Source organism: Medicago sativa, chromosome 4 (assembly GCF_051527215.1).
Source record: "Medicago sativa cultivar Bolivia chromosome 4, Bolivia_mono, whole genome shotgun sequence".
Taxonomy (NCBI): domain Eukaryota; kingdom Viridiplantae; phylum Streptophyta; class Magnoliopsida; order Fabales; family Fabaceae; genus Medicago; species Medicago sativa.
Window position 1 is genome coordinate 88943768 of NC_140752.1, and position 25039 is coordinate 88968806.

General features: G+C 32.2%; 4 protein-coding genes across 7 annotated transcripts; 3 read left to right on the forward strand and 1 right to left on the reverse strand.

Moving 5' to 3' along the window:
• The first annotated feature begins 20 nt into the window (after nt 1-20).
• LOC146933427 (uncharacterized) lies at nt 21-4403 on the forward strand. Its single transcript, XM_085705209.1, has 2 exons — nt 21-3002; nt 3587-4403. Exons 1-2 carry the CDS (start codon nt 2634-2636, stop codon nt 4178-4180), a joined length of 963 nt encoding a protein of 320 aa, XP_085561335.1. The 5' UTR covers nt 21-2633; the 3' UTR covers nt 4181-4403.
• A 1705-nt stretch (nt 4404-6108) lies between these two features.
• Nucleotides 6109-9246, reverse strand: LOC146933428 (serine/threonine-protein kinase SRK2A-like). Of its 4 annotated transcripts, XM_085705210.1 has the most exons (9): nt 8898-9246; nt 8646-8720; nt 8215-8316; nt 7954-8007; nt 7781-7864; nt 7610-7702; nt 7138-7242; nt 6953-7051; nt 6109-6714 (listed from the first exon to the last, which is right to left on the reverse strand). In XM_085705210.1, exons 1-9 carry the CDS (start codon nt 9015-9017, stop codon nt 6421-6423), a joined length of 1026 nt encoding a protein of 341 aa, XP_085561336.1. In that variant the 5' UTR covers nt 9018-9246; the 3' UTR covers nt 6109-6420. The 4 variants fall into 4 exon arrangements, with proteins under 4 accessions (XP_085561336.1, XP_085561337.1, XP_085561338.1 ...); XM_085705211.1 differs by lacking the exon at nt 7954-8007; XM_085705214.1 differs by lacking the exon at nt 6109-6714 and having other exon boundaries at nt 6911-7051.
• Nucleotides 9247-14902: 5656 nt separating this feature from the next.
• Nucleotides 14903-21965, forward strand: LOC146933429 (transmembrane 9 superfamily member 1-like). The gene is made up of 12 exons (XM_085705216.1): nt 14903-15157; nt 16608-16806; nt 16890-16994; nt 18561-18578; nt 18673-18770; nt 18857-19009; nt 19136-19270; nt 19383-19549; nt 20294-20388; nt 20502-20875; nt 21072-21345; nt 21478-21965. The coding sequence occupies exons 1-12, from the start codon at nt 15074-15076 to the stop codon at nt 21543-21545; spliced, it is 1770 nt and encodes a 589-aa protein (XP_085561342.1). The 5' UTR covers nt 14903-15073; the 3' UTR covers nt 21546-21965.
• Nucleotides 21966-22949: 984 nt separating this feature from the next.
• LOC146933430 (2Fe-2S ferredoxin-like superfamily protein) lies at nt 22950-23616 on the forward strand. The gene has a single exon (XM_085705217.1). The coding sequence runs from the start codon at nt 23027-23029 to the stop codon at nt 23471-23473; it is 447 nt and encodes a 148-aa protein (XP_085561343.1). The 5' UTR covers nt 22950-23026; the 3' UTR covers nt 23474-23616.
• Nucleotides 23617-25039: the final 1423 nt, after the last annotated feature.

Below are 25039 nucleotides of genomic sequence, written 5' to 3' on the forward strand. Positions count from 1 at the left end.
CCCTTACATATCTAATCCTATCTTGTCTTCTGGAACAACTCATCTATCATAATGTTCTCATCTATGTGGCACTAGGTTACTCTCTTCCTGTTATCGCACGTGTATTGTTGTGATCAAAATGGTCATTTTCAACAGAATCTAATCTCTGTTTGTTTGAAGTGCAGCATCCAACTGTAGTTCATTTTGTCTTTTATATTATCATTCATTTTCATTTTACAGTTTCTAGCCAATTGTGAAATTTCCATGTTGTGGAACATGTTTGTGGAAGTTGTAATACTTTAGCTTATCTACTTGTAAGCTTGCTGTAACTTCCCTGTACTGGTTGTAATATGTAAAGATCTGAAAAGACTTTTTTGGGACTTCATTGAGATTTGACTGAATGTTAAGGACTTCATTTTGATCACGTTTATTATGAGTCAATCATTTGAAGTATATCAGATACGTTTTATGGTGGTGATCTTGGGAGCATATGGCTTTAGGGATTTTCATGTTGCTCTAGTTGAAGCTTGCATAGAGGTGCATTCCTTAACTTTCTCTTTATACTTTTAGTTGACTAAATTTACGACAGTTGCATTATACCACATTAGCCTCCAAAATTATGTTGCTTCCATTATGGTATTCCTTAGGATCAAACCATACAAATATAATCATTTTTCGATAAAGCCTGTGGAGACTTCAATAGAAAGGATATGAAAGGAGAAAAACTGATAAAAGACGTGAAAAAAATGAGAATAATTGACACATTCTGTTGAGTGAAGACTTCTCTATAATGATTTACATATTGCACAGTGACTTGTTAATTGTAATGAGTTACAAAGCCAATCTTGCACTCAAAGAAATGAGTTGAAATAGGCTTCACTATCAATTCTAATATTTTCTTAATAGTACTAAATTATTTCAGGGTGCTAGGTGAATATTTTATTAAACTTTTGCAGTTCTCTGTAGTATTGTCTTAGCATTTGAACTTGGACCTGTAGGGTGAGTGATAAAACAGTAGAGTGGCACTGACCTTGATTTTGAAGCAACAAGATTCAGTGTACAAGTTTTAGGCGATGATCAAGAATCAATGCAATGCAATCTCCTAATCATTCAACGGATTTGACTAATTAAGATCCATTGAATGAGGACATGGAATTCATGGTGAACAAGAGAGGCAATGTTGTGTTGTGCACATTTATATTTGTTTCAGAAATCTATGATCCTTTCTGTGCATCACTGTGTCATGATGTGTAGGATAATGTCTTCTACTCTTCTTTCCAAGTTCCAACCAATCCTTCCAAATAGGCAACTCTGTTGGTGAATTAAGGGACACTGAAGTGATCCGGGTTCGAACCTTAAAACAAGCATTGCCATTAACTTATTAATGTGTGACTTTTAGAAAGAAACTTTGTTCACCCCAATGTTGCTAAAAACCTTGGGAAGTGCATCTTCTAATATAACAAAAACTGTATTTTTGTCCGGAAGTACATGTCCGAAGAACGTAAAAACTGTGTTTTTTTCCCCGAACATGTACATCCTAAGTGGTTTTGGGGTGGGAAAAGTATCTCCCACCCCTATGAGCTGTTTTATACTTCACCATTCTTGCATACTAAAAGGGAGCACCGTGCATATCCGTGTATGTGGAAGCTTGCTGTTTTGAGATCCATTTGCACATGTTTGGGGTGGTAAATATAATTCATGTAAATGAGGGGGCTCAATTCTTTTTCTTTAGGTGCACAAAATAGAATGTTGAGTGCTAAATAAGAAAAGAAGAATCTCCATTGTAATGGACAAAATGCTAACGCTATCATTTACTATTCTTTTTTTCAAAAAGAACCAAATTGGACTCTATACCACTTCTTTTAACAACAGTACCAAGACAAAAAGGTGCACTGTTGTCATTGTAGAAGTCATAATAGGAAGAAAGATCATATAAAAATATTAAAAGAAGCTAAATGAAAGTTTTTTTTAATCTAACTAGAATCTTAATAATGTGATTGAGTTGATTAAACAATGCTGAGTTTGTGGAGAAAGATTGTGATTCAATCTCTACATAACAGCTGTTGGAGATGGATGAATAGTTTTAAGTTGCAAAAGTAACACTCTAATGGAGATTAGTCTCATATTTAATTCAAATAAACAAAATTTGTGAGAATATTATGTAGAACCAATGAGATATCAAAGACTCTAATCAATGAAGTTTCTTATCCAAAAATATTCCAACAAGAATCAAATCAAAACTGAGGAATGAAAAGCAGAATCTCAATCTAAGCAGTCAAATTCACTTTCAAAACCAGGAAGCATATACTAAAATCTTGAAAGAATAACAGACATATGTATATGAACACTGTTTGATTTAAGTGCTGCCTATATTATATGCTCAATACATGATCTAAAATTATATCTCTTAAACGTTTCAAAATAAAAAAGTAAAAACAGAAGATTCCTAATCATCCTCTCCACTCTATAAGGAACAGTCATAATTACACCCAACAAATAGTAACTTAACACCATAAAAGGTTAGAAACCTCTTAGCAGCCCACTTGTTTAATTATTGCATCTTTTTTCCCTTAATCTTCCAATTATTTAAATCCATCAATCTCAATCAACTTTCCTTCAACTCCACTCTCTTTTCCCTACCTTTCAATTCCATCATGTCTTCTAATTCATGCACAAACTCTTCTTCTATCAATGGCTTCTATACCTTCCTTACTCAAGGACTCAATGTTCTTCACCAATCCTTGATCCTCTCACATAACTTCATGTCAATTCAATTCATTTCTGAGGTGCTTTCATCTCTACAATCCTTTCATTCTCAGTTAACACTTTTGGTACAAAACCTTTGTTTACCAATTGGAGGGAAATGGTTGGATGAATACATGGATGAAAGCTCAAGGCTTTGGGATATTTGTCATGTACTCAAATCTTCCATTTCTGGAATTGAGAACTATTCTTCAGCTGGCTCTAATATTGCTACCTCATTGGATGGATTCCACCATTTGACTCCAGAGGTTTCACATCAGGTTGGTATACTTTCACACAAAACGTCTTGAAAAGAGGGTTTACAATTGTAATTCACTAATTTTAGTCGCGCCATCAAGGTTTCTGATGTCTTTGTCCGCTACAACCTAACTACAGTTGAGATAGTATCAACTGATTGATTGTAATTATCCATAATATCAAATACCACAATGTGACCGCGATTGCGACTTTGATTTAGAATCTTTTTGAGGGGATTTGGATTGTCTGAAGACAGCAATCCCATGCATTCATGCGGTCAGCATATCGGTGGTTATTGGATTGAGATCAAACAGTTCACATTTCAATGCAAATTTGATTCTTTTTTTAATCTAAAATACCAAACCTCGAAATCTGGATCGTTCAATCTTGACCAACATCAACCGATTGATATACTGACCGTGCGAATGTGTGGATTGTGATTTCAGTCAATCCAAAGCCCTTTTTTAAAGGTATACAATTATGTTCCAAATTTCTGTCAAAAGCCGTTTTTTTGTCACAAACAAATTTTTCAAAAGCTTTATGTATTGGAAAAACTCAATCAACTTTATTCAATATGTCTAACACATATTCTATAATCTATATGCAGGTTATAAGAGCAATGAACATTTGTCAAAGGGAGATTATAGGAATGGAAGAAGAAAATAAAAGCATGATGGAAACAAGAATTCAAGCATTGTCTCAAAGTCTAAACCAGAACATGTCTTTAGAATCAAATTTAAACGAATACAACGGTTTTCGAGGTGTTCTTTACGCGATGAGAAGAGTTAGTTCATTATTACTAATGATTTTGTTATGTGGTGTTGCATATTGTTGGTCTTCATCATGTTTTGATCATCAAGGTTATGAGGGGAACTTGGTTTTTGGTTCAAGTTTTATGGTTTCAATGGCAAGATTGCAGCATAAAGTTGGAAAAGAGATTGATAAGATTAATGTGCAGCCAGGGATTTTGCTCTTTGAATTTCAACAAGCAAAGGTTGCTATGGAGGAATTGAAGGTGGAGTTGGAGAGAATAGTAGTTTATGAAGCAGAGTTTGAGATTCAAGCAAAAGTTGAGAAGTTACAAAGTTGCTTTGGATTGTTGAAATGTGGGGCTGAAAATCTAATAGGGAAAGTTGATGATTTCTTTGATGAAATTGTTGAAGGAAGGAAGAAGCTTTTGGACATGTGTAGTCATAAGTAGCTGCACTCTTAGAGAGGGAAAATAGTTGAAAGGAAAATGAAACATTTACATGTAAATATCTTTTTCAGCGTTCTCTAAGACTTTCTTTGTTGAGCCTCGAGATCAAACTCACCTAATTTATTTTTATTACAAATAAAAAAAAACATCTAAGAAAAAAGAAAAGAACAATTAATGTTATTTACTATGAACGATTTATACAAAATTAATAGAAGAATGCACAAAAGTATGATATTTTACCGATTAGAATTTGGATACCATACATAGGAGAATATGTGGTTATTATTTTCAAGTGTTACATACTGCCGGGTATAGTTCTATAACCATTATTGTTTTTGTACGGTTTGAGAGGGGAAGTAATCTTTTAAAAAAAAAAATACATTCAAAATTTTAATAGTAATGCTTTTATCCATGCAATCAACTATAAAATATCAGTGTATTTCTAACTATTTTGTGGGAGTTTTCCCATCAATATTGCATTTTTGTGTCATTTTTTCGTCTTCTATAAATCAAGGTATATGTTTGCAACAATAAAGACTTATCTCTTGAAATAACTGAAATTCATTTGAGGAGTTGACATCTTCTAACATAATTCTTTCATAGATAGAAATTGGATCATCAACCAAATGGTTGATTGATCCAAAAATTTATTACATGTGTAACATCATTTTGGTCGCAATTTTGTATTATAAACAAAGGGGTAATTATAGAAATCTAAGGATTTAGTTTAGTGGTAAAAAGACAAGTCTTGGATTTGGAGGTTTCGTTCGAGTTTTGTTAGTGTCTTTAAAGGGAGATAAATATTGTTAACAATATAGAGTCAAAGAGGAAGATAGAACAACAGACGCGTAGCTTTACAAAATTATCATTCATTGATGATGCAGAGAAGAGAAATTTAAAGAATTGAAAGAAGAAATGCATTAAATAGTAAATGGTATAATAGGAAAATAACCACTAATATTTCATTGATATTATAAAACTAGTAACTACATATAATTTGGGACATCAAGAGTATATAATAATATCTAATGGACTAAAAACATCAAAAACACTCTATTTTCTACCAAATATAAATATGTGTAAATGTTATCTGAATCTTAAGGTATTTCATGTCTTGCACTAAGACATCATAATGTCACCCCATTTGTCTAAAAAAAAGTGTAATTATAGAATAAAAAGTGTTCATCTTGTATTGTCGGAAAAAATTATATCTAATGTTGTTAATACTTAATGTGGGACTTGGACGAGTATCCACTTTGATACAACATATGGTTCCTTCATTCAAAGTCTCACATTTCTTTACTTTGTTATCAACTTCATCCTAACCAAAGTAAATATCATCCTCCTAACTAACCACATTTTGATAAACACTCTTCAACTTTTATGCTTTCTTCTTTAAGCTTTGCAAATCCTTTATGAATTTTAGACATTTAACTTAAGATTTAGATTCCCTCAATTGGAGATTTCACTGGACTTTCCTCTGGTTGAAATCCACACCGTTAAGACATCCCCTCTCCCTTTTGTTTCTTTAAGGTCAAGATTTCACTGAAGTTCACTGGAGGGGTTTCTAACGGGAGAGTCCACTCCTCTTGTATGTGATCAAACTCTTCACAACAAAAGCACTTGACGATACTCATATCTCACTGGGTTTTTCTTTTTCCATAGCACAATCATAACCCTGATGGACCGAATAGTTGGATTGTACATTGTCATGAAGAGAATTTCATCCTCTCAAGTCTCATCAAACAAAATGAATATTGTGGCACACTACTTGCTTCTCTTGCTCCCTTGATCAGAACATTGCTATTATGTTAGTTGTTGGGAAAGCAAGAAGGAAAATCGCCACACAAGAAGTAAAATTAAACAGGAAAAAAGTTATTGTTCAACCTACAATTTTTATGGGGAGAAAATTGCAAACCCTCTTGTACAAATTTCGCACGAACAAAGTTTAAAACCTTCTCAATTATAATTTTACACGAAAAAATTCCAAACCCTATCGAGACACAAAGCTATTTAATTCTGCAAGCTCCAATATACTCAAAAGACTAGAGTTCTTTTGATGAAGAAAAGTCAAATTAACTCTCCATATTTATAATAACTCTACCTATTTTTTCCTTCAACTCTGGATGTGAGAACCGAATGAGTTTCCACTTTGACACAACATACACACATGAAAAATGCCTTAAATTAATGAAGAAAAAAATGAACCAAAATCTAACTTACTATGTACATAATTGAATGTTCTAAGCTTTCTTGACTTCTTCTTCTTTATTACATCTAATTTCATCAACAACATATGCCTTCTTCTTTAGTGACATCTTCTTTAATGCCTCAGCTAAATCCTCCAATTGATCTGAACTAGAAGCTGTGGGTAGAGTTTTAGCCTCATCAACAATGTTCATGATCTCTTCTATACTTTGAAGAGAAGAGATTCTATTTTCTTCAATGTTAAAGACACCTTGCGCCTCTTTTGTTGATTCCTTAGGCAAGTTCACTAAAAACCATGGGTGGGACTTAATTTCTCTCATGGTGATTCTCTACAATGAAATTATTATATAGTTTAAGACATATTACTTATAACAACTAATTAAGTAAATAAAAGAAATAGGAGATGTTATGATATGCATTTTATGCTTTCAAGCTTAATATTTTGGATGCTAAAAATCAAAATATGCATGTATTTGAGAATGTTCGATTATGATACGACGGTTACCAATGTGTTGAATGTATGAATGCATGATATTTATGTTACTCAACAACAAAGCATATACATACTCTCATTGGATTTGCAACAAAAATGCGAGATATTAGATTGCTACAATCTTGAGACATGTGAACGGTGTTTGGGATCTTGTATTGAACAAGCATAATTTTCTGCAAAAAAGTTGCATCACTAGTAAGAATAGACATGTGATAAATCTATTTACTAGGGTTGCAAAAATAAAAGGAAAATTAAGTACATTCATGATTTTCTTGAGATTTTGCATATCCTTTTGGTCCCCAAATGGAAATTCTCCCACTAGCATTATGTAAAGTATCACTCCACACGACCATACATCTGCTAACTGAAGGAAAACACATCAAGTCAAATTAAAATCTTTTTTAAGGCTAGATAAATTAGATAATTAACTTGAGTGCTTTATAAACTGAAACATGTTCCTTCCTATTTTCCTTTCGCAATAAAATTTCCCCCCTAAAATGTAGTACTAATTGTATAATACAATGAGTATTTGAGTGCTACATTTTTTTTACTATAAATTGATGACAATCAAATTTATGTCTAACTCGTTTAGGTCGATATATAATAGTCAAATATATGATTTGATAATTCATGATTGATGACGATGTAAAATTTATATACCAATAGAAAATATACATCAATTGAATCCTTAAACCTTTCTGTTAACTTGAATATTGCAAATTAAGTAGTACCTTTCCATCGTATTCTTTACGGGAAAAAATCTCTGGTGCTATGTAGGATGGAGTTCCAATCATTGATTTAGGCCTCGAATGCAGTAGATATGACTAAAACTAAAACTCGTTAGAACATTCAATGTTTTATTTTAGTATACGTTTTGTTAAAAAAATGTATATACATTGAACCTTAGAATATCCAAAATCACAAATTTTGACATGATTTCCATCTAATAATGTGTTCTCCAACTTCAAGTCGCGGTGACATATATCCTACAAAAAAGAAAAAGACAAAATTATATTTATTATTATCTACATATATTGAAACAAAAAATGTTTAATTAAAACAATATTTCATTTACCATTTCATGACAATAACTAACCCCTGAAACGATTTGTTGAAAGAAAAACCGAGCCTAAAATATGTGAAGATAACAAGAGAGCAAAAAGAAATATATATAAAGAATTAATAATGTGCTAAGAAATGACATAAACATATTGACCAAAAAAGAAATGACATAAACATTGTAATCTAGTGCAATGCATCAGCATTCCGCACACTTTCATAATAATTTTAAATTGAAGGGTCCCTTGAAAAGGAAGGTGTGAATCAGAGAGTAAACCTCATCTTCATTTAATTTCCCCTTACTGCAAACATAATCAAATAAATCTCCACTAGGTGCATACTCCATAACTATTGCAATATGTGTTGGAGTCAAATACACCTGCAATATATTAATCAAATAAAGGTGTGTTTTTTTATAAAAAAAATAAAATCAAACAAGCAACTTATTTTATATCCAGCTATTGCAGTAACAAATATTTACTTTTTATATTAAATATTTTGAATTATTATTTTTGTAAATGAATGTATCATCCGCGTACAATTAAGGGGTCGACCTCTCAACAAATTTCATACACACATGTCAGAGATCGCACCATAAATCGAATAGTTAATGAAGTATCTATCACTTGTACCATATTGCGTTGGGAATATTTTTAATTATTTAAAGTATAGTATACTTTTTAGAGATACGGCATAAACTTAACTTACCTCCTTGAACTGAATAATATTTGGATGATGAAGAGTTCTATGGTTTATGATTTCCCTTGCCACCCTTTCATCAACCTGTAAATATATGTTGAATTCATTTGAAAATTAAGAAACACTAAAAAAGTCATCCACATCCACAACTCACAATTTTCTATAGTTTAGAAACAAAACCAGAAATGAAATCTGATACACTATAGTTTGTGAGAGACAAAAATCAAATCAATATTTAACCAATAACAAGTATCTACATACCTTGTGGCCTCGTGAGATATACTTGACGGCAAAGAGGCTTTTGGTCTCTTTGTGGCGAATAAGCCTCACAACTGAATAATTCCCATCCCCAATATCCTTCACTTCCTCATACTTCTCCATAGTATACCCTTCTTTTTGTTCTAAAAAACTCCACAATGACCAAACTCCAGCTGGTAAAGATTGATGAATTCAACCGAATAACCCAACTGTAAAATAATTTGTTGTATGTCTTTCAATTTAGATATGTGTCTTCAAAAAATATTCTTTAATGGAAATGACTTTTGAGGCATTCAATGGCGTATAATTGAGGTTGTGTACTATTAACTTTTAACTTTATGAGTGCGATTGAGGTTGTGTACTAGTATTAACTTTTAAGTTTTAACTTTAGAGCATCTCAAATTGCTAGCTTCATTATCTATTATCAGATAAAATTCACTTTTTAGAATTATTTAATAAATATGTTGTGAATTTTCTCTAAGTAATATTTTGTAGGTCTTGCTAACATGTGTTTCCGAGACACTGGTTAATAAATCTAAAAATGTAGTATTTTTTATCTTTTTTTTTTTTAGAAATTTTTTTATCTTAAAAATATAAACTCTCACTTATCATCATGAGTAATTACATTATTTTTTTAATAAAAACTTACTTCTTTTGATGTTTTAATCAATGCATGCCCTTAGGGTACTGTTTAACTAACATTTTCCATATTTTTTTTAGGAACATGTTTTAAATTTCACAAACTACTAATAGACAGTCTCATAATATCATATCTTATTTTATTCAACGGATACACATTTTGCCTCTAAAGAAAACACATACACATTTTTCTTCAATATTAAAAAACATATTCAACACTTAAGAAACCCACATTTTATATTTTTTTTCTATTTAATGTTGTCTCACAAATATTAATTGATCAATTTGTACTTTACCGTATTTTATTTAAACATACTCCAACAATTTCAATGTTACTCACTTTGCTGCATCGTATTCCTCCAATGAACTAAAAAAATTAATATATGGTTCTTCAAACTCTATATGAAACTTTCATCAGGGATGTTCTCATAGCGTTCTAATTATATTAAATAAAAAGTTATAAACCAATAGATTGACTTGGTGGTGGTGTAAACTTGTAATCTAAGAGTGTACTTCTTTGTAGGTTGGAATTCTGCTTGAATCATCTAGATATCAATAAATCACGTGTTAGATTAGTCCATATAGATTTTTGCTCTGGATTCAATTGAATCCCGACTAGTTGTTTGAACCGGTCAATGGATTCGATATCGAATATTAAAAAAATATCAATAAAAATCAACTTGGGTTGATCTGATAGTGTTGGCTTGAGATCTTGGAGCATAATGTCTTATATTCAATGATCACTGGTGTCAATTTTTGATGGATAAGTTTAACTTTTTCAAAAAATTTGAAAAAAGTTATCTGGATTTTACCGTTCAAAGATTGTATTCGAAAAGAACAAGAAACAAATTTATATCATTTGTCATTTATTGTTATGTCTTCTTTTATAGCCTCAAGTGGTTATTGGAAGAAGTTGAATTTTTAAAATGTTACGTACTATTTGCTATTTGGATTATTTCATTTGTGTTAATATTTTTATGGAATCAACTTCTCGATAACACAAATATCCTACCTAAAGTCAAATACTATATAGGATCATCTCAATTTTGAATGTAATGTTTTCGTTGTTCACACCCTTCGTGAGTGTGATAATTGTTCTGATTTTTTAACAAAACTTAGTATTTCCTCATCCAATTATAAGGGTCTGTTTGGTAAGGCCACCAAAAGAGCTTATAGCTTATAGCTTATAAGCTCATTTGACAAAAAAAGCTCTGTTTGATAACTTTTTTTACAATGAGCTTATAGCTTATTTCACGAATTTCAACGAGCTTATAAGCTATTTTTCAGAAGCTACTCCAAGTAGCGTTTGAGCTTATAGCTTATAGCTTTTTGTTTTTTCTTCCATTATTACCCTTGTTATTTTAATTAATATCCATATTTACCCTTTATACTCTATTGTAATTTAAAATAAATTGTGTATGTTATAAATGCAGTCATTTACTTTTTTGACATTTTGAATGCACTCATAATGATTCAAAATAAATATAATAATTCAATAATTATCCCTTTTTTTCGATAAACATGCATTATAAAAAAAAATGGACTCCATCGTTTTTTATACGTATAATCGTCCACCTCTAAAAAAATAATGTACAATCCTTTAAAAAAGCGTATAGTCGTAGAAAGTTTTTATTATTCAAGGACATCTTCTTTAAAGAAGTATAGATAGTACATATGTAGTTTTTTTGGAAACAAATACCTATATAATTTTGGTATATAAATACATACAGATCGTTAAAAAAATACATATAGATGATAATACATTTCATTTTTTTAAAATTAAATAATACATTCCATTATTATGTTTAGTTTTTGTAAGTATAAACACTTAAATAAAATAAAAAATAGAGCATAAAATTTTAGCAAATAAAAATTAATTTCATTATATATAAAAAATATATTAAATTAATAATTTTTTTTTGAGAGGATATTAAATTAATAAATTTAAATTACTAAATTATTAATACTTATTATGAATTAAGAATGTCCTTTTATGTCATTTTACATTTATCAGTTAGTTGAACCGCTAATTTTACCAAACACTTCAATTAGCTTATCAGCTATAAGTCATCTGTCATTAGCTATAAGCTATCAGCTAGCTTATCAGCTATCAGTCATCAGCTATAAGCTATCAGCTAGCTTATCAGCTATCCGCTATTTTTTACCAAACAGAGCCTTACACGATCTCATGATTTACACACTTCTCTAACAGGTTTTTCGAACTTTCTAGTTGTAATTTTTTTTCTTTTGAGTTTTCTTTTTTAGCCTTGTAAAAAAAAGTAGCCCAAGTGTTGCATGAAATAAATAAAAATAGTACACAAATTTTAAAATATTTTTACTATATTTAGTGCACTTGTTAGTATTTAGTATTTTAAAATAGGTGGCATTTACCATGGAAAGGTTAATTCTTTCCCACCATGGGAAAGGTGCTTTTTAGTGACAGCTGCCAATGAAACCAGTTTGAGGGAGCTGTTTTTGGTGTGTTGATTTGGACAAACAAAATTTTGTGCAATATTAAATTAAAATTTGGATTACACCTCCTTCATTAAAAAACGCCACTTTTTATACCTCACCTATGATAAACGCCACTTTTTTAGCTTCTTCTTCCGGCGTTGCAGCTCCGTTAGTGTGCGGGTATGGAGATACCTTTTTGATTGCTCATTGTAATTCCCTGGTATTGTGTTTGGATTTTATCAATTATTATTAGAAATAAATTACCGTGTTTGGATTTTTATCAATTATTAGAAATAAATTACTCAGTTTGCGGTGCAATAATATTGTTGTTTTGTTATTTAGGAATTTCTATCATATGATAGTAATAAGGATTGTAGGATCCTACAAAGTGAAGTGAACATATTTCTCAATGAGCAAATACTCTCCGAACGTGTAACAAATAACTACAATAGTCTATATTTAACCGATCTTAAAAGTATCAACAGTTAACTGCCGCTGAAAAATGTCGAGCGGTAGTTAAATGTCACTGATATAATGAATGAACAAATTTTTTTTTTTGTTCAATAGCCTAGTGGCGGCGGTTCAATAGCCTAGTGGCGGCAAGATCACACACTTTTTTAAAGTGTGAAAAAGTGAGGAATCCGGGGTTCGAACCCCGGCCCCTGCAAACATTGTCCCTGGTAGCTACCAACTGAGCTACACTTACGGGACAATGAATGAACAATTTAATAAATGAGAAAAGTAATATTTAATAAATGAGAAAAGTAATATTCTAAGTTTTTTTTGGTTTATTTTCAGATTCTCTTAAGCCCATAAAATTCAAAAATAAAATCAGCCCAATTAATTAAATTATATTTAATTTGTATGTGGGGTACAAATTTAATTTGTATGTGGGGTACAAATTTTTGTTTCAATTGTACAACCAAAAAGTTAGAAAAGGGTAGCAAGTCTATGATCCCAACCATTCAAATTTTTTATTATTATATCTAAGGTCAAAATGTCATCTTTCCCATGGTGGGAAAGGATTACCCTTTCCCATGGTAAATGCCACCTTTAAAATAATGGCATAGAATTACATTTATAAATTGCTTGTTAAAAGTGATATGACTTTTCAAATTTTGATTCGTTAACATTAATTGCTGATTTTTTTTATAACACTAATATCTAAAGTTAAACTATAATACCTATTACGTCTTTACATGAATATTTAGTTGAGATGATAAATGATATCTTACAGTTTAATCAGAGGTCGTGTGTTTGAATTTAACTTTGAGAATGCAATGTTAAATTCTTTTGAGGGGTGAGTTTTGTTACTCATTGTGGTCCTACTTGATTCGAATGATTAGTCTCTGCAATTGCGCACGCAAAAATTTCTATCAAAAAAATACTATTCCATCTTTAAACATAGAATTTCATTGAGCAAATAACAAGTATAAAATTTTTGGAAATGATATTAAATTTGTTAATAGTTAATAGAGAGAGAAACTATAATTTGTTTTTGAGGGGGAGAAACTATATACTTTTTTCAAGGAGGGGGGAAACTATATTGAAACGCACGGTTGCATTTCCTTTAATTATTAAAAAAAAAAAAACTCTATTAACCAAATAAAAAGTGTCTTATGAGTATAGTTCAGTAGTCACGAACAATACTTTGTTATATACAAGGTTGAGTTTCGAATCTCGAATATCTCACTTATTCATTTTAAAAATGTGAATTGTTTCCACCAAACCACTTAAAAAAAAACTCATCAACTCTTCATTTTTCCATCTTTTTTCTCACTCTACACTTCACCCATGTTTCCTACTTCTTCCACCGTATCTTACCTTCCCTTGGTAAATTGCTCATGTGAGATTCACAAGCTGCTTGGAAATGATCTTATACATGACATTATCTTCTTTTGTCAAGGAGTTAAAAATTATCTTACACTAAGACTTTGTTTGGGAGTTTGGAGAGGAGGGAAATGAAAGACTTTAGAGGGAGAGAAATATTGGAAAAAAAATTGAGAAATCTTTCACATTTTTTGAAAGAGTGATAAATTAATGCTTATGATTAATATTTTTTAATTTTAAGAATATTTAAACAACATATATTAAATTTGAAGAATTCATATAAACCCTCCCAAACTCCCTGAAATCCTCCTCCAATATAATTTTTTAGTTCCCCCAAAAGAGGAGACTTTTATATTTTGAAGAAAAATAAGCCCCTTTTTCCAATGTCATCTAATTCTTTCACTTACTCATTCCTTTTTTTTTTCCAAGCCTTTCCTTCCATTCCCCTCCAAACTCGCAAACAAAGTCTAAGAGTTAAAAATTTGAGGATCCAAGTTCAAAACTTGTGAAGGAGAAAAAAAACTAACTTAATAACTAATAACTACTAATATTCACCATTAATTAGAGCTTAATTCCATATGGATAGCTTTATCTTTGCTTTTGTATTAGATAAGTTGCAAGTTTTTTTTTTATTACTTTCTTTTGTCAGCCAAACTACTTTTTGTCTTGACCAAAAAAACTATCTTTTTTTTACTCACTAACAAATAGTTGAATTATGTTAAAAGTGGAAATTGCAAAAAGAAATATTAAAGTAAAGGAGTAAAATAGTTGATTTAATAAAGCAGGATTTTTTTATGAAAGAATTTAATAAATTAGAATGAGATTTAAAGTGTATTTCTTTTGGATCTCAATTTCTCGAAGTGTTCACAATTTTTGTGTTAGGTCGGTCCATACATGATTTTACTATAACTCTTGTGAATGGATATGGAAATTGACATTTATATTAGTCGGTCAAAGTCCGAAAAAAATAAGATTAATCGATCATAGAATCGAATATTGAATTTGCAAAACAAGACAAAATGTACACTAAATTGCATTTGACCCTAATTAATATTTATTTACCCATAAGACCAAAACCACCATTCATCATTTCAATTCAATGAAAACCTTACCTTCTTTTCCACTCTTCAATCTTCAACAACGTTAATTACTATTATAGTCTTTCTTCTGTTCAGTTTCTCTCTTTCTCTTCTCGTAACGCTTTTGTGTTGTGTTGGGTTCTCTCTTCAATCCAATTCAACCCATCCATCACCACCATGTCCTTCCAATCCCGATCCATCTTCTTCCTCTTCTTCTCTCTCTTCATTTCTTCAACCTTCGCTTCAGAATCAGATCACAAGGTAATCATCAAAATCCCATCTTTTTTTTCCCGATCTCATGATTTGATCTACTTTTTCTCTGCTCAGTTGTGATTTGGATCTGCTTAATGTGTACCCTTTTAGCTTTTAGCTTCGGATTTTGGTTTTGGAATTGGTTTTATGAATGTTATGGTTGTAAAGTTGCGTTTTTTAGTGTTGGATCTTACTGGGTTTTTGGTTTTTGTTTGTATAATGTAGGTGTTAATTATGCTGTTCAATGCTCAACAAAAAAAATTTCTTTTTTGTATTAGATTCAACAATTTAGCTTCTTATTCACTGTTTAGTTCTATTGTTATTATTTAGTGATCTTGGATAATTTATATTTAATGTTGAATAAATAAATCACTGTAGTGCTGAGGTGGTTTAGCGTGCTTTGAGAGACTTAACATTATGTTGAAGTGTGAGGTGAGATTAATGTGCCTGATTAACAGGTTTTGGTATATAGCTTGCTGTTGCATGCATGGATTCAATTGTCATGGAATCGAATCCGCAGTTGTTTGGCTGTTTATGTCTTAGCGATCATGGAAGCAAGATAGTTTTTACATTACTGTGAGTCTGTGATATTTATCGGTTGGCAATCTTTTTATGTGGAGCACAATAATCCTGTTTATTTACTTTTTGGTTCATGATTCTACAACAGTGAGGTTGACAATTGTTGGTCCTCTCTGCTGGCAATATTATTGAAAAATTTCGAACGGGAATGATTAATCTGAAAAGAATTGAGTGTGTAGGATTCTCTCTGCATCGTGCGATTACGTTGAATTCTGCCCTTAAGTTTTTTATTTTGACAAAAACCAAGTTTTTAAATATTGGATTAGTTTGATTGACTTTGATATGTGTTTGATCCCCTAAGTGCACGTTAAGACCAGGACATCATCTGATGTGTTATGTTTATTACTCCGTCTAACTCAATATTAACTGATTATCTGAATATCTTAATTGCATTCTACTTTGGATTTTAACTTTTTAGCTAATTAGACCAACTTTATTCGGACAGCCATGGAAGTTTTAAATATGATAGTGTCATGCTTTTCTAATCTATGGTGTTGTAATTTTGTTTCAGAAACCAGCAATAAATTAAACAGTTGATTACTTGATTATCATACATTCATACATCGAACTCATACATTGAACTGAACTTCAAATTATAAATCACATTCATAACTTAATATCCTCTGCTCTCTGTCTTTAACTAGTTGTTGTTTTATGATTCTGTATAACATAAATATAACTTTACTTACTCTATAGGCGTGGTTGCATACTTGTAAGTATCCTTAATTAGTTGTAACTTTTAAGCCAACCCCTATATCTATTAGCTTACAACCTTTTTCCCTGATGAGCCAGTGAAGCAGATTGATGCATCTTGCATTTGTAGTTTCAAGAAGTGTATGGCTTCCATTTTTTTAAAAGGATGTATTTTATTTTATTGCAGTATCAACGGGATGATCCTGTTAACCTTTGGGTGAACAAAGTTGGACCCTATAACAATCCACAAGAAACATACAATTATTACAGTCTCCCATTTTGCCACCCATCTAGCACTTCTACTGCTGCACACAAATGGGGTGGTCTTGGTGAGGTTCTGGGTGGCAATGAACTCATCGACAGCCAAATTGAGATCAAGTTCCTAAGTATGAAAACTTCTCTTGTACTATTTATATGATAGAAGAGTTGTCAAAAAGAAAACCAGCTTTAACGAATACTCTTATTTCAGGAAATGTGGATAAAACGGTCTTTTGCCAGATGGATCTTGATGATGCAAAGGTTAAACAGTTCAAGCATGCAATAGAGAATAATTACTGGTTTGAATTTTTCATGGGTATGTTTTGAATCATTTCTTATAGTTGTTATTTTGTTAAATCATACAATGATTGTACTTTCAAGAAATGTTGAAAGCTAGCATGAAGTTTTCCTTAGGCCAGTACACTAACATCAAGAATAACAGTTACAACGTAAAAATAACAGAAGCGGTCAGAAAACACCTACAAACTAAGAAACACACATCGGGGAAAAATATCCCTTTGAGCAAGAGTATAAACCATAGAAGTTGGTGTAAATAATATTTCCTTTCAGAGGACACAGCCCCATGCCTGCTGTCTTCGCTATCCAATTGAATGAATTATTTTACAATCTTAGAATCAGCATCAGGGAGATCTCACTAGAAGAGGCTGGCAGTAGTTACAGGTCATGACATCTTCTAATCAATCCTAGAGGAGACTAAACAAGCCATGAAGTGGTCTTGACTTGAGAATCAGTTTCAAGACTTATTTATGGGAACAGAAGCAAGTAACATCATGATGCCCTATTATGAGTCAAAAGCAGTTAAAATGGCAATGAAACAAGAAACAATCAATCTGAGAAATGTTATCATGAACAAGTTCTCTTCAAAACAAATAAATTATCGAGGAGTGTCACTGAACTGTTTTAGCATCCAATGGTACGATGAGAAAGTCTGAAGGCATCATCCTGCAAATGATTCATCAATAGGTGCAAACACAAGCATGTGTGCACAACTTGTGTTTGCACCTATTGACGAATCATTGGCATATGATGCTCTCTTGCTACCTTCTGGCTTCATCATCATACAGTTGGATCCTAAAATAGTTCTGTGACTTCCTAGATAACTTATTAGTTTTCAATGAACTCGTTCATGAAAACATTTTATTAGATTGATTGTTTTTTGTTTCATGAGCATTCCGACTGCATTTGATTATAATAGGACATTATGGTGCTACTTGATTCTCGTAGCCATGAAGTGGTCTTCACTTGAGAATCAGGGATATAGTTACACCAGGTCCAGATCCCCTCAGTTGTCATGTGCTAACTGATGTCTGTACAATAATGTTTTGGCCTCTGGGGTGAGATAGACACTACCTGGATCTGAGCTTGGGTGTCACTATCTCATTCAACCACACCGATAGCTTACTGTTGATAACAGGACCAATGTCTGTCAAAGGAGTATGAAGTTACATTGACAGCTTACTGTCTACATGATGACATTTATGTATGGTTTTGACATAAAGAAGTATTAAGTTACAGATTCTTTATATGAAGCTGTTTCTTAACTATTCTAGAATGCCTTGGTCAGTGTTGGTTTTCAGTTTTATAACCTCTAGAACCGAGAAGTATGGAATCAAGAATTCTTTGTGAAATAACTGCTAAAGCATTTTTAAATCCAATAGTGTTTGGTAATTGATGTTATTTCTTCATTGTTGTCATAATGTTATGAGTAAGGGTTTGTTCTGATGGTTGATCCTCATTCCTTGTTTTAAATTTAATAATTTCTAGTTTTTTTTTCCTTCTATTTTTGCTGAATAACTCACTTGTTTTTTTTGTTGTTGTTATTTCTCTGGTCTGCTCTGGAATGCGCTAAACACAAATTCAGATGATCTTCCTTTGTGGGGTATGCCTAGAACCGCCTCTTTCTCTTTATTTGGTGTGATATTGTATTTCATTTGTTCATCATTACGAAAGATATATTTTTTTTAATGTTTAAGGATATGTTGGTGAGCTACATCCTGATAAGCATAGCGATAATGGCAAGCACGTCCTTTACACACACAAGAATATTATTGTTAAATACAATAATGATCAGGTCAGAAGTTATTTACACATCTAATCCTATCTTATAAGGGGTTTTGGGATCCGTGGAGTTTCATATTTAGGTCTCCTTCTGTGCAGATCATTCATGTTAATCTCACTCAAGATGTCCCAAAGCCTGTGGAGGCAGGAAAACATTTGGATTTGACATATTCTGTCAAATGGGTTCCTACTAATATCACTTTTGGACGCCGCTTTGATGTCTACCTGGACTATCCTTTCTTTGAGCACCAGGTACAATCCATTTTTTTTAAAAATAATATTGAAATATTTATTTTTGGTTAATTGCTGTGTTCATCCATGTTGATCCTGCCTTAGCTCTGTGACTGAGAATTTTGCTCCTCCTTTTCTGCCTCATAGATTCACTGGTTCTCCATTTTCAACTCTTTCATGATGGTCATCTTCCTTACTGGATTGGTATCAATGATATTAATGCGAACTCTAAGAAATGACTATGCAAAATATGCTCGGGAAGATGATGATTTGGAATCTCTGGTGATGGTTTTATAAATTTTATCTGTTCTTATTTATGGAATATGAACTCTTCATTCCTAGAAAATTATGTTTTTCTAATCACAATTTTTCGTCATTGCTTACATGTTTACAGGAGAGAGACGTTAGTGAAGAATCTGGCTGGAAACTTGTGCACGGTGATGTTTTTCGGCCTCCTCGCTATTTAGTTATTCTTTCAGCTGTAGTTGGCACAGGTGCTCAGCTAGCACTGCTGGTTCTTCTTGTCATCTTACTGGCTATTATTGGGATGTTGTATATTGGGTATGTGCATAGCATTCAACTAACTGCAAAATTAGTCTAATTAATGAATGGGTTAATTATGTTTCTAGTCCCTATAAAATAGCGACCTTGTAAGTTTAGTCCCTACTTAATTTTAATAGCATTTTTAGTCCCTATAAAAAAAAATTTACTTATAATTTTAGTCCCTGCTAAAACAAAGTTTGATTAATTATCTTTAAACTCTTAAATTTTTGAACGATTTTTTTGAGACAAGATTAGAACACTATGAAAGGTTCGTTTACTAAAATTTAGAATTTTCTGACATGAAATGAATTAAATATGAATTTTTTAAAACGACAAAAGTTAAAAATAAAAAGTAATAAAATCTGGATGTAGAAATCAAATTTTGCAATAATTTTTTGCGGACAAACTTTTAGTAATGTTCTAAACATGTCTGCAAAAAATTGTTCAAAAATTTAAGAGTTTAAGCATAAATTAAACAAATTTGAATTGAGTAGGGACTAATACTCAGTGCAGAAAAACAAAATTAGGGACTAAAAATGCTATTAAAATTAAGTAGGGACTAAACTTACAAGGTCGCTATTTTATAGGGACTAGAAACATAATTAACCCTTAATGAATTCAATTATCATGTAGCACATGGAAATTCCTGCATGCATATCTCAGCTATGTATGCACTGTTCTAGTTTTTTGTAATGGACTTCATAATGTTTGTCCATTGCTTTTTATTCTCTGCCAACTAACATTCTCTTAATTGTGTCTCAGGCGAGGAGCAATTGTCACAACCTTCATTGTTTGTTATGCTCTCACATCGTTCATTTCTGGTTATGTGAGTGGGGGGATGTACTCACGAAATGGGGGTAGGAATCTCTTTGAAGTTTTTTTTTTTTGTGTGGCTTTGTCTTAGCTCAGTTCTCTCTCTCTCTCTCTCTGGTTTCGAATGACTGTATAACTATTTTTATTTGCATGTTAGGTAAAAGCTGGATTAAATCCATGATCCTTACAGCTTCTTTATTCCCATTCATGTGCTTTGGAATTGGATTTGCCTTAAACACTATTGCTATATTCTATGGGTCTCTAGCTGCTATCCCATTTGGCACAATGGTGGTTGTTTTTGTCATTTGGGCTTTCATCTCTTTCCCTCTTGCACTTCTTGGTACAGTTGTTGGAAGAAACTGGAGTGGTGCTCCAAATAATCCATGTCGTGTAAAAACTATTCCTCGTCCCATTCCTGAGAAGAAGTGGTACCTCACACCTTCAGTGGTTTCTCTGATGGGAGGACTGCTCCCCTTTGGCAGCATATTTATTGAAATGTATTTTGTATTTACTTCCTTCTGGAATTACAAGGTGAACTTCAGCGCCACGACTTGTTTTAATTATCAAATTCCTTTTATTTGTTGGTTTTGTCATAACAGCTACTCGTGCCTTTATCAAGAAAAATGACTTAGATAATGGCCCTTTAAAGCAAATACTCTATGTTTGTATTTAGCGAACACACACACTGTTGGCTTATCTACACTGTTTCCTCCTTTGTGACAAACAGGTGTACTATGTGTATGGCTTTATGCTACTGGTTTTTCTGATTCTCACCATCGTTACTGTTTGTGTGACAATTGTCGGGACATACTTTTTGTTAAATGCTGAGAACTACCACTGGCAATGGACGTCTTTCTTTTCAGCTGCCTCAACATCAGTTTATGTGTATTTATACTCAATATATTATTACTACGTGAAGACAAAGATGTCAGGGTTCTTCCAAACCAGCTTCTATTTTGGATACACTTTGATGTTTTCTCTTGGACTAGGAATTCTTTGCGGTGAGTCTCGTATTTCTCTGTAGATTTTCATCCTGCATATGTGATAGGATATCTTATCATATGCGGAATAAATAAATGATTTTGCTTTTATCACCTGAACTGTTGGTTGAAAGTTTTTGTTCCAATGTGCAGGAGCTGTAGGTTTTCTTGGTTCCAATTTGTTTGTGAGAAGGATCTACAGAAACATCAAGTGTGATTAAGGTTTTCTGAGTCAAACCGGAGCACTTCCATAGGCTTGTTGCTGGAGACAATAAATTCTTGGAGGAAGCCTCTGGTCATGTGTGGGGAACCTAACAATGTTTACAGGTAGAATCACAGGGTTTTGGTAATGAGGGTGTATTCTTTTTCTATATTGGGGGAAGCCTGAGATTTTTTCCCCGGCTGTAATTGACTGTCTTTTTAATTTTAGAGTTAGCACAATATCGGACTCTCGTTACTGTTTCATCCCTTTATAAAATAGGAGCCCCATTGAAGGACTTATGTCTAATTCCCCAACATGGTTTCAAGTTCCAACTATCCAATGTAATGTAAAGAGGGGAAGAAGTCTGAAAAATGAATTTTGTATGGAGATCACTGATCGAATATCATTCTTATATGCTTCGTTCATGTTTAAATTTCAATTATTGCTTGCGTGGCATTTAAGTTACCTTAATAGTTATTCTTTGGGCTGTGTGAATATTTTTTACGTCATTGTAGAAGAGCCGAAGACATTCTAGGTCGAGTTTGAGCCGGACCACTACTAATCTTATATGCAGCACCTTAAGCTATATTGTAGTGGTTTTGCCAAATAACAGTTGTAATTAGGTATACAATTTATGCTGCTGTCCTTCATGACAGTTTCGTTTTTCTCAGTTTTTGCCGTACTCTCTGGATTTTAGTGGACCTTAGTGTGTGAAATGCAGCTTGGCAAGGACAAACATTTAATGGAAGGTGTCTTTCACCCGCGCTTCAGAATATCCCTTAAAAAATTTACATCACAATATTTTGATAAGAAAGCTTCTTTCAATTGGTTACATCTGTATATGTCAAGTGTTTAGAAAATGATTTTTTTTTAATCAATTGCTAATGTTTGAGTTAGACCAGAAAAACTGAAAATTAAGTGAAAGCACCATATAAGTAATGGTATTGCTGATGCTCACAGCCTAACAGAGCTTGTTTTATAAAAAATAAAATAAAATAAAAGCCTAACATAGCTGTGCATTGTTAAATGTTTGGAGAAAAGACCACAGTAATGTGGTAGTTGTGCAACCACTGGCCATTATTACTTCGAAATTGGGACAAATGTCTTACTTGGAGAATCTTATACTCCTTGTTCCTCCCCTTTCTGTTTTTAGTACCATTCTGTTAGATACATTTAATGTTTTAAATAAATCTCTTTGCAAATGTGCCAAACATTAAATTAACATGGGGAAAACTTGGTTGGCTCTGGAAACTTGTGGAAGGAACATTGTGCCTACCACAATCATCAACATCCAGTGATAATAACAGTAACAATGGATAATAAAACAGCTAATAAAATGCTGCCACGTGGCAGATAGGATTCCATGTTATTTGTTTGTTTGTTACAAACGCACTATTTCCACACAAAACCCTACACCCAAGATATCATCAACACAAACATTTCTAGCCCTCTGCCTTGGTTTCTACTATACTAGCACACTTTTGCACAACCACTAAAGTCATGGCCACCACCACAGCAGCCCTATCAGGAACCATGGTGAGCACCTCCTTCATCAGGAGGCAGCCAATGAACACAACCCTAACAGCATTCCCTAACGTGGGTCAGACTTTATTTGGTGTGAAGGCCGGACGTGGAAGTCGTATCACTGCCATGGCCAGTTACAAGATCAAGCTCATTACCCCAGATGGAACTAAAGAACTTACCTGCCCGGATAATGAGTACATTCTCGACGTAGCCGAGGAACAAGGCATCGATCTTCCTTACTCATGCAGGGCTGGTGCTTGCTCTTCATGTGCTGGAAAAGTTGTAGAAGGGGAAGTGGATAATTCAGATAATAGCTTCCTTGATGATGATCAATTAAGTGCTGGGTTTGTTCTCACATGTGTTGCTTACCCTCGTTCCGACCTTGTTATTGAGACACACAAGGAGGAAGATCTTGTTTCTTAAGCATGATATTTATGTGTGTTTTAAATTAATGTTTTTATGGGATTGCTACTAGCTTAATTTTATCTAGTTGTTCTATGCTGTTTTTTTTCATTTTGTTTACATTTTTGTGAAGAAGGAAATGGCTACATTGATGATTTTATCTAGTTTGTTGCTGAAGTATCTTTAATTTTTCATTCTCTTCTTCCCTCTTTTCCAGGGCTAATTAAGTTTGCTCAGTCACTTGACATTTTTTCTTAAAAACCAACAGAAAGACCAATGTGAATAACGAAGATATAACTAAGGGACCTAAACAGAATAAAAACTAGTTAGGAGGACAAAATGAAACGAAATAAATAGTTAAGAGGCTAAAAAAGTAATTCAGCATATATTAATTGTTGTTTTGTCGATATATGAAATGAAATAGTAACAACAATAATTTATGATTTTCATAAATAAATAAAAATAAGATAAATATGAATAAAACTGAAATAATAAAGTAATAAAATAAAAATAAAATTTGAACTACGCTTAGTGAGGTGCGCAGTCTTCGCCATTAAGGAATAAACTTGGATGCAATCACTTTACATTCTTTCTAGGAGATTAAATAATTACATCCAAACCTATTTATATATTTATCATTTCCTAATTACAGTACTATTTAGTGCTTGGTGCTTACGGCCATTTATCTCTTGATCACATCTTTTTCTGACTTTCAACATCCAACTTCAATGTTCCTATCACAATCACTTCTATGTTCTACCCCAAATATTGCGACAAAACTAATTCAGCTTCTCTTGTTACACTCTACAAAAGTAATAGAAGAGAAAAATTAAGATGAGAAGGCATGAATAATTTACAAACAATGAAAGAAATCAGAAAATTTGAGTGTAGGATACATACTATTCTTATTATTGATGCACTTACATTCTTCTAAGGCCATAATTTATTACTAGTTTTTTGTTTGTATTTTTATCAAAATTAAATGATTGAATATTTTGACCCTAAATGTGTGCGAGAGCATTGTTATTGCAATTTTTTAATGTATCCAAAGTTTAAATAGAGATAAGATCATCTCTATTTACTAAAAATAAATGAATGATACTATTTAATAAGAGATAGATACAATTTACTACTAAAAATAAATGAATGATACTATTTAATAAGAGATAGATACAAAAAAGTATATAGTAGATCCAATTATTTATTTTTAAACTTCTTCGAATCTTTATCTCTCTAAATAAAATAAATGGAGAGACTAATAAATAAAGACAATCTTAATAATTTTTTAACATTCATTACCAAACATAGGTAAGGTTACATATATCCTTTTCCACTTTAATTTGTCCTCGTGAGCTTAGCTCAGTTGTTATGGACAATGCATAAAAATATGCAAGATCCGAGATTCAAACCCCGGCCACCACTAAAAAAAGTTAAAAGTTAATTTTAACATTTAACAACTTATGTAAATTATGCCCCAGTACATTTAATTTAATTAATTTTATTTGTTGACATAGCCCTTTATTTTATAACAAAATTTCTCCCTGCTCTACCCGTAGTTACCGATGTGGGACATTTGACCAGTCATTC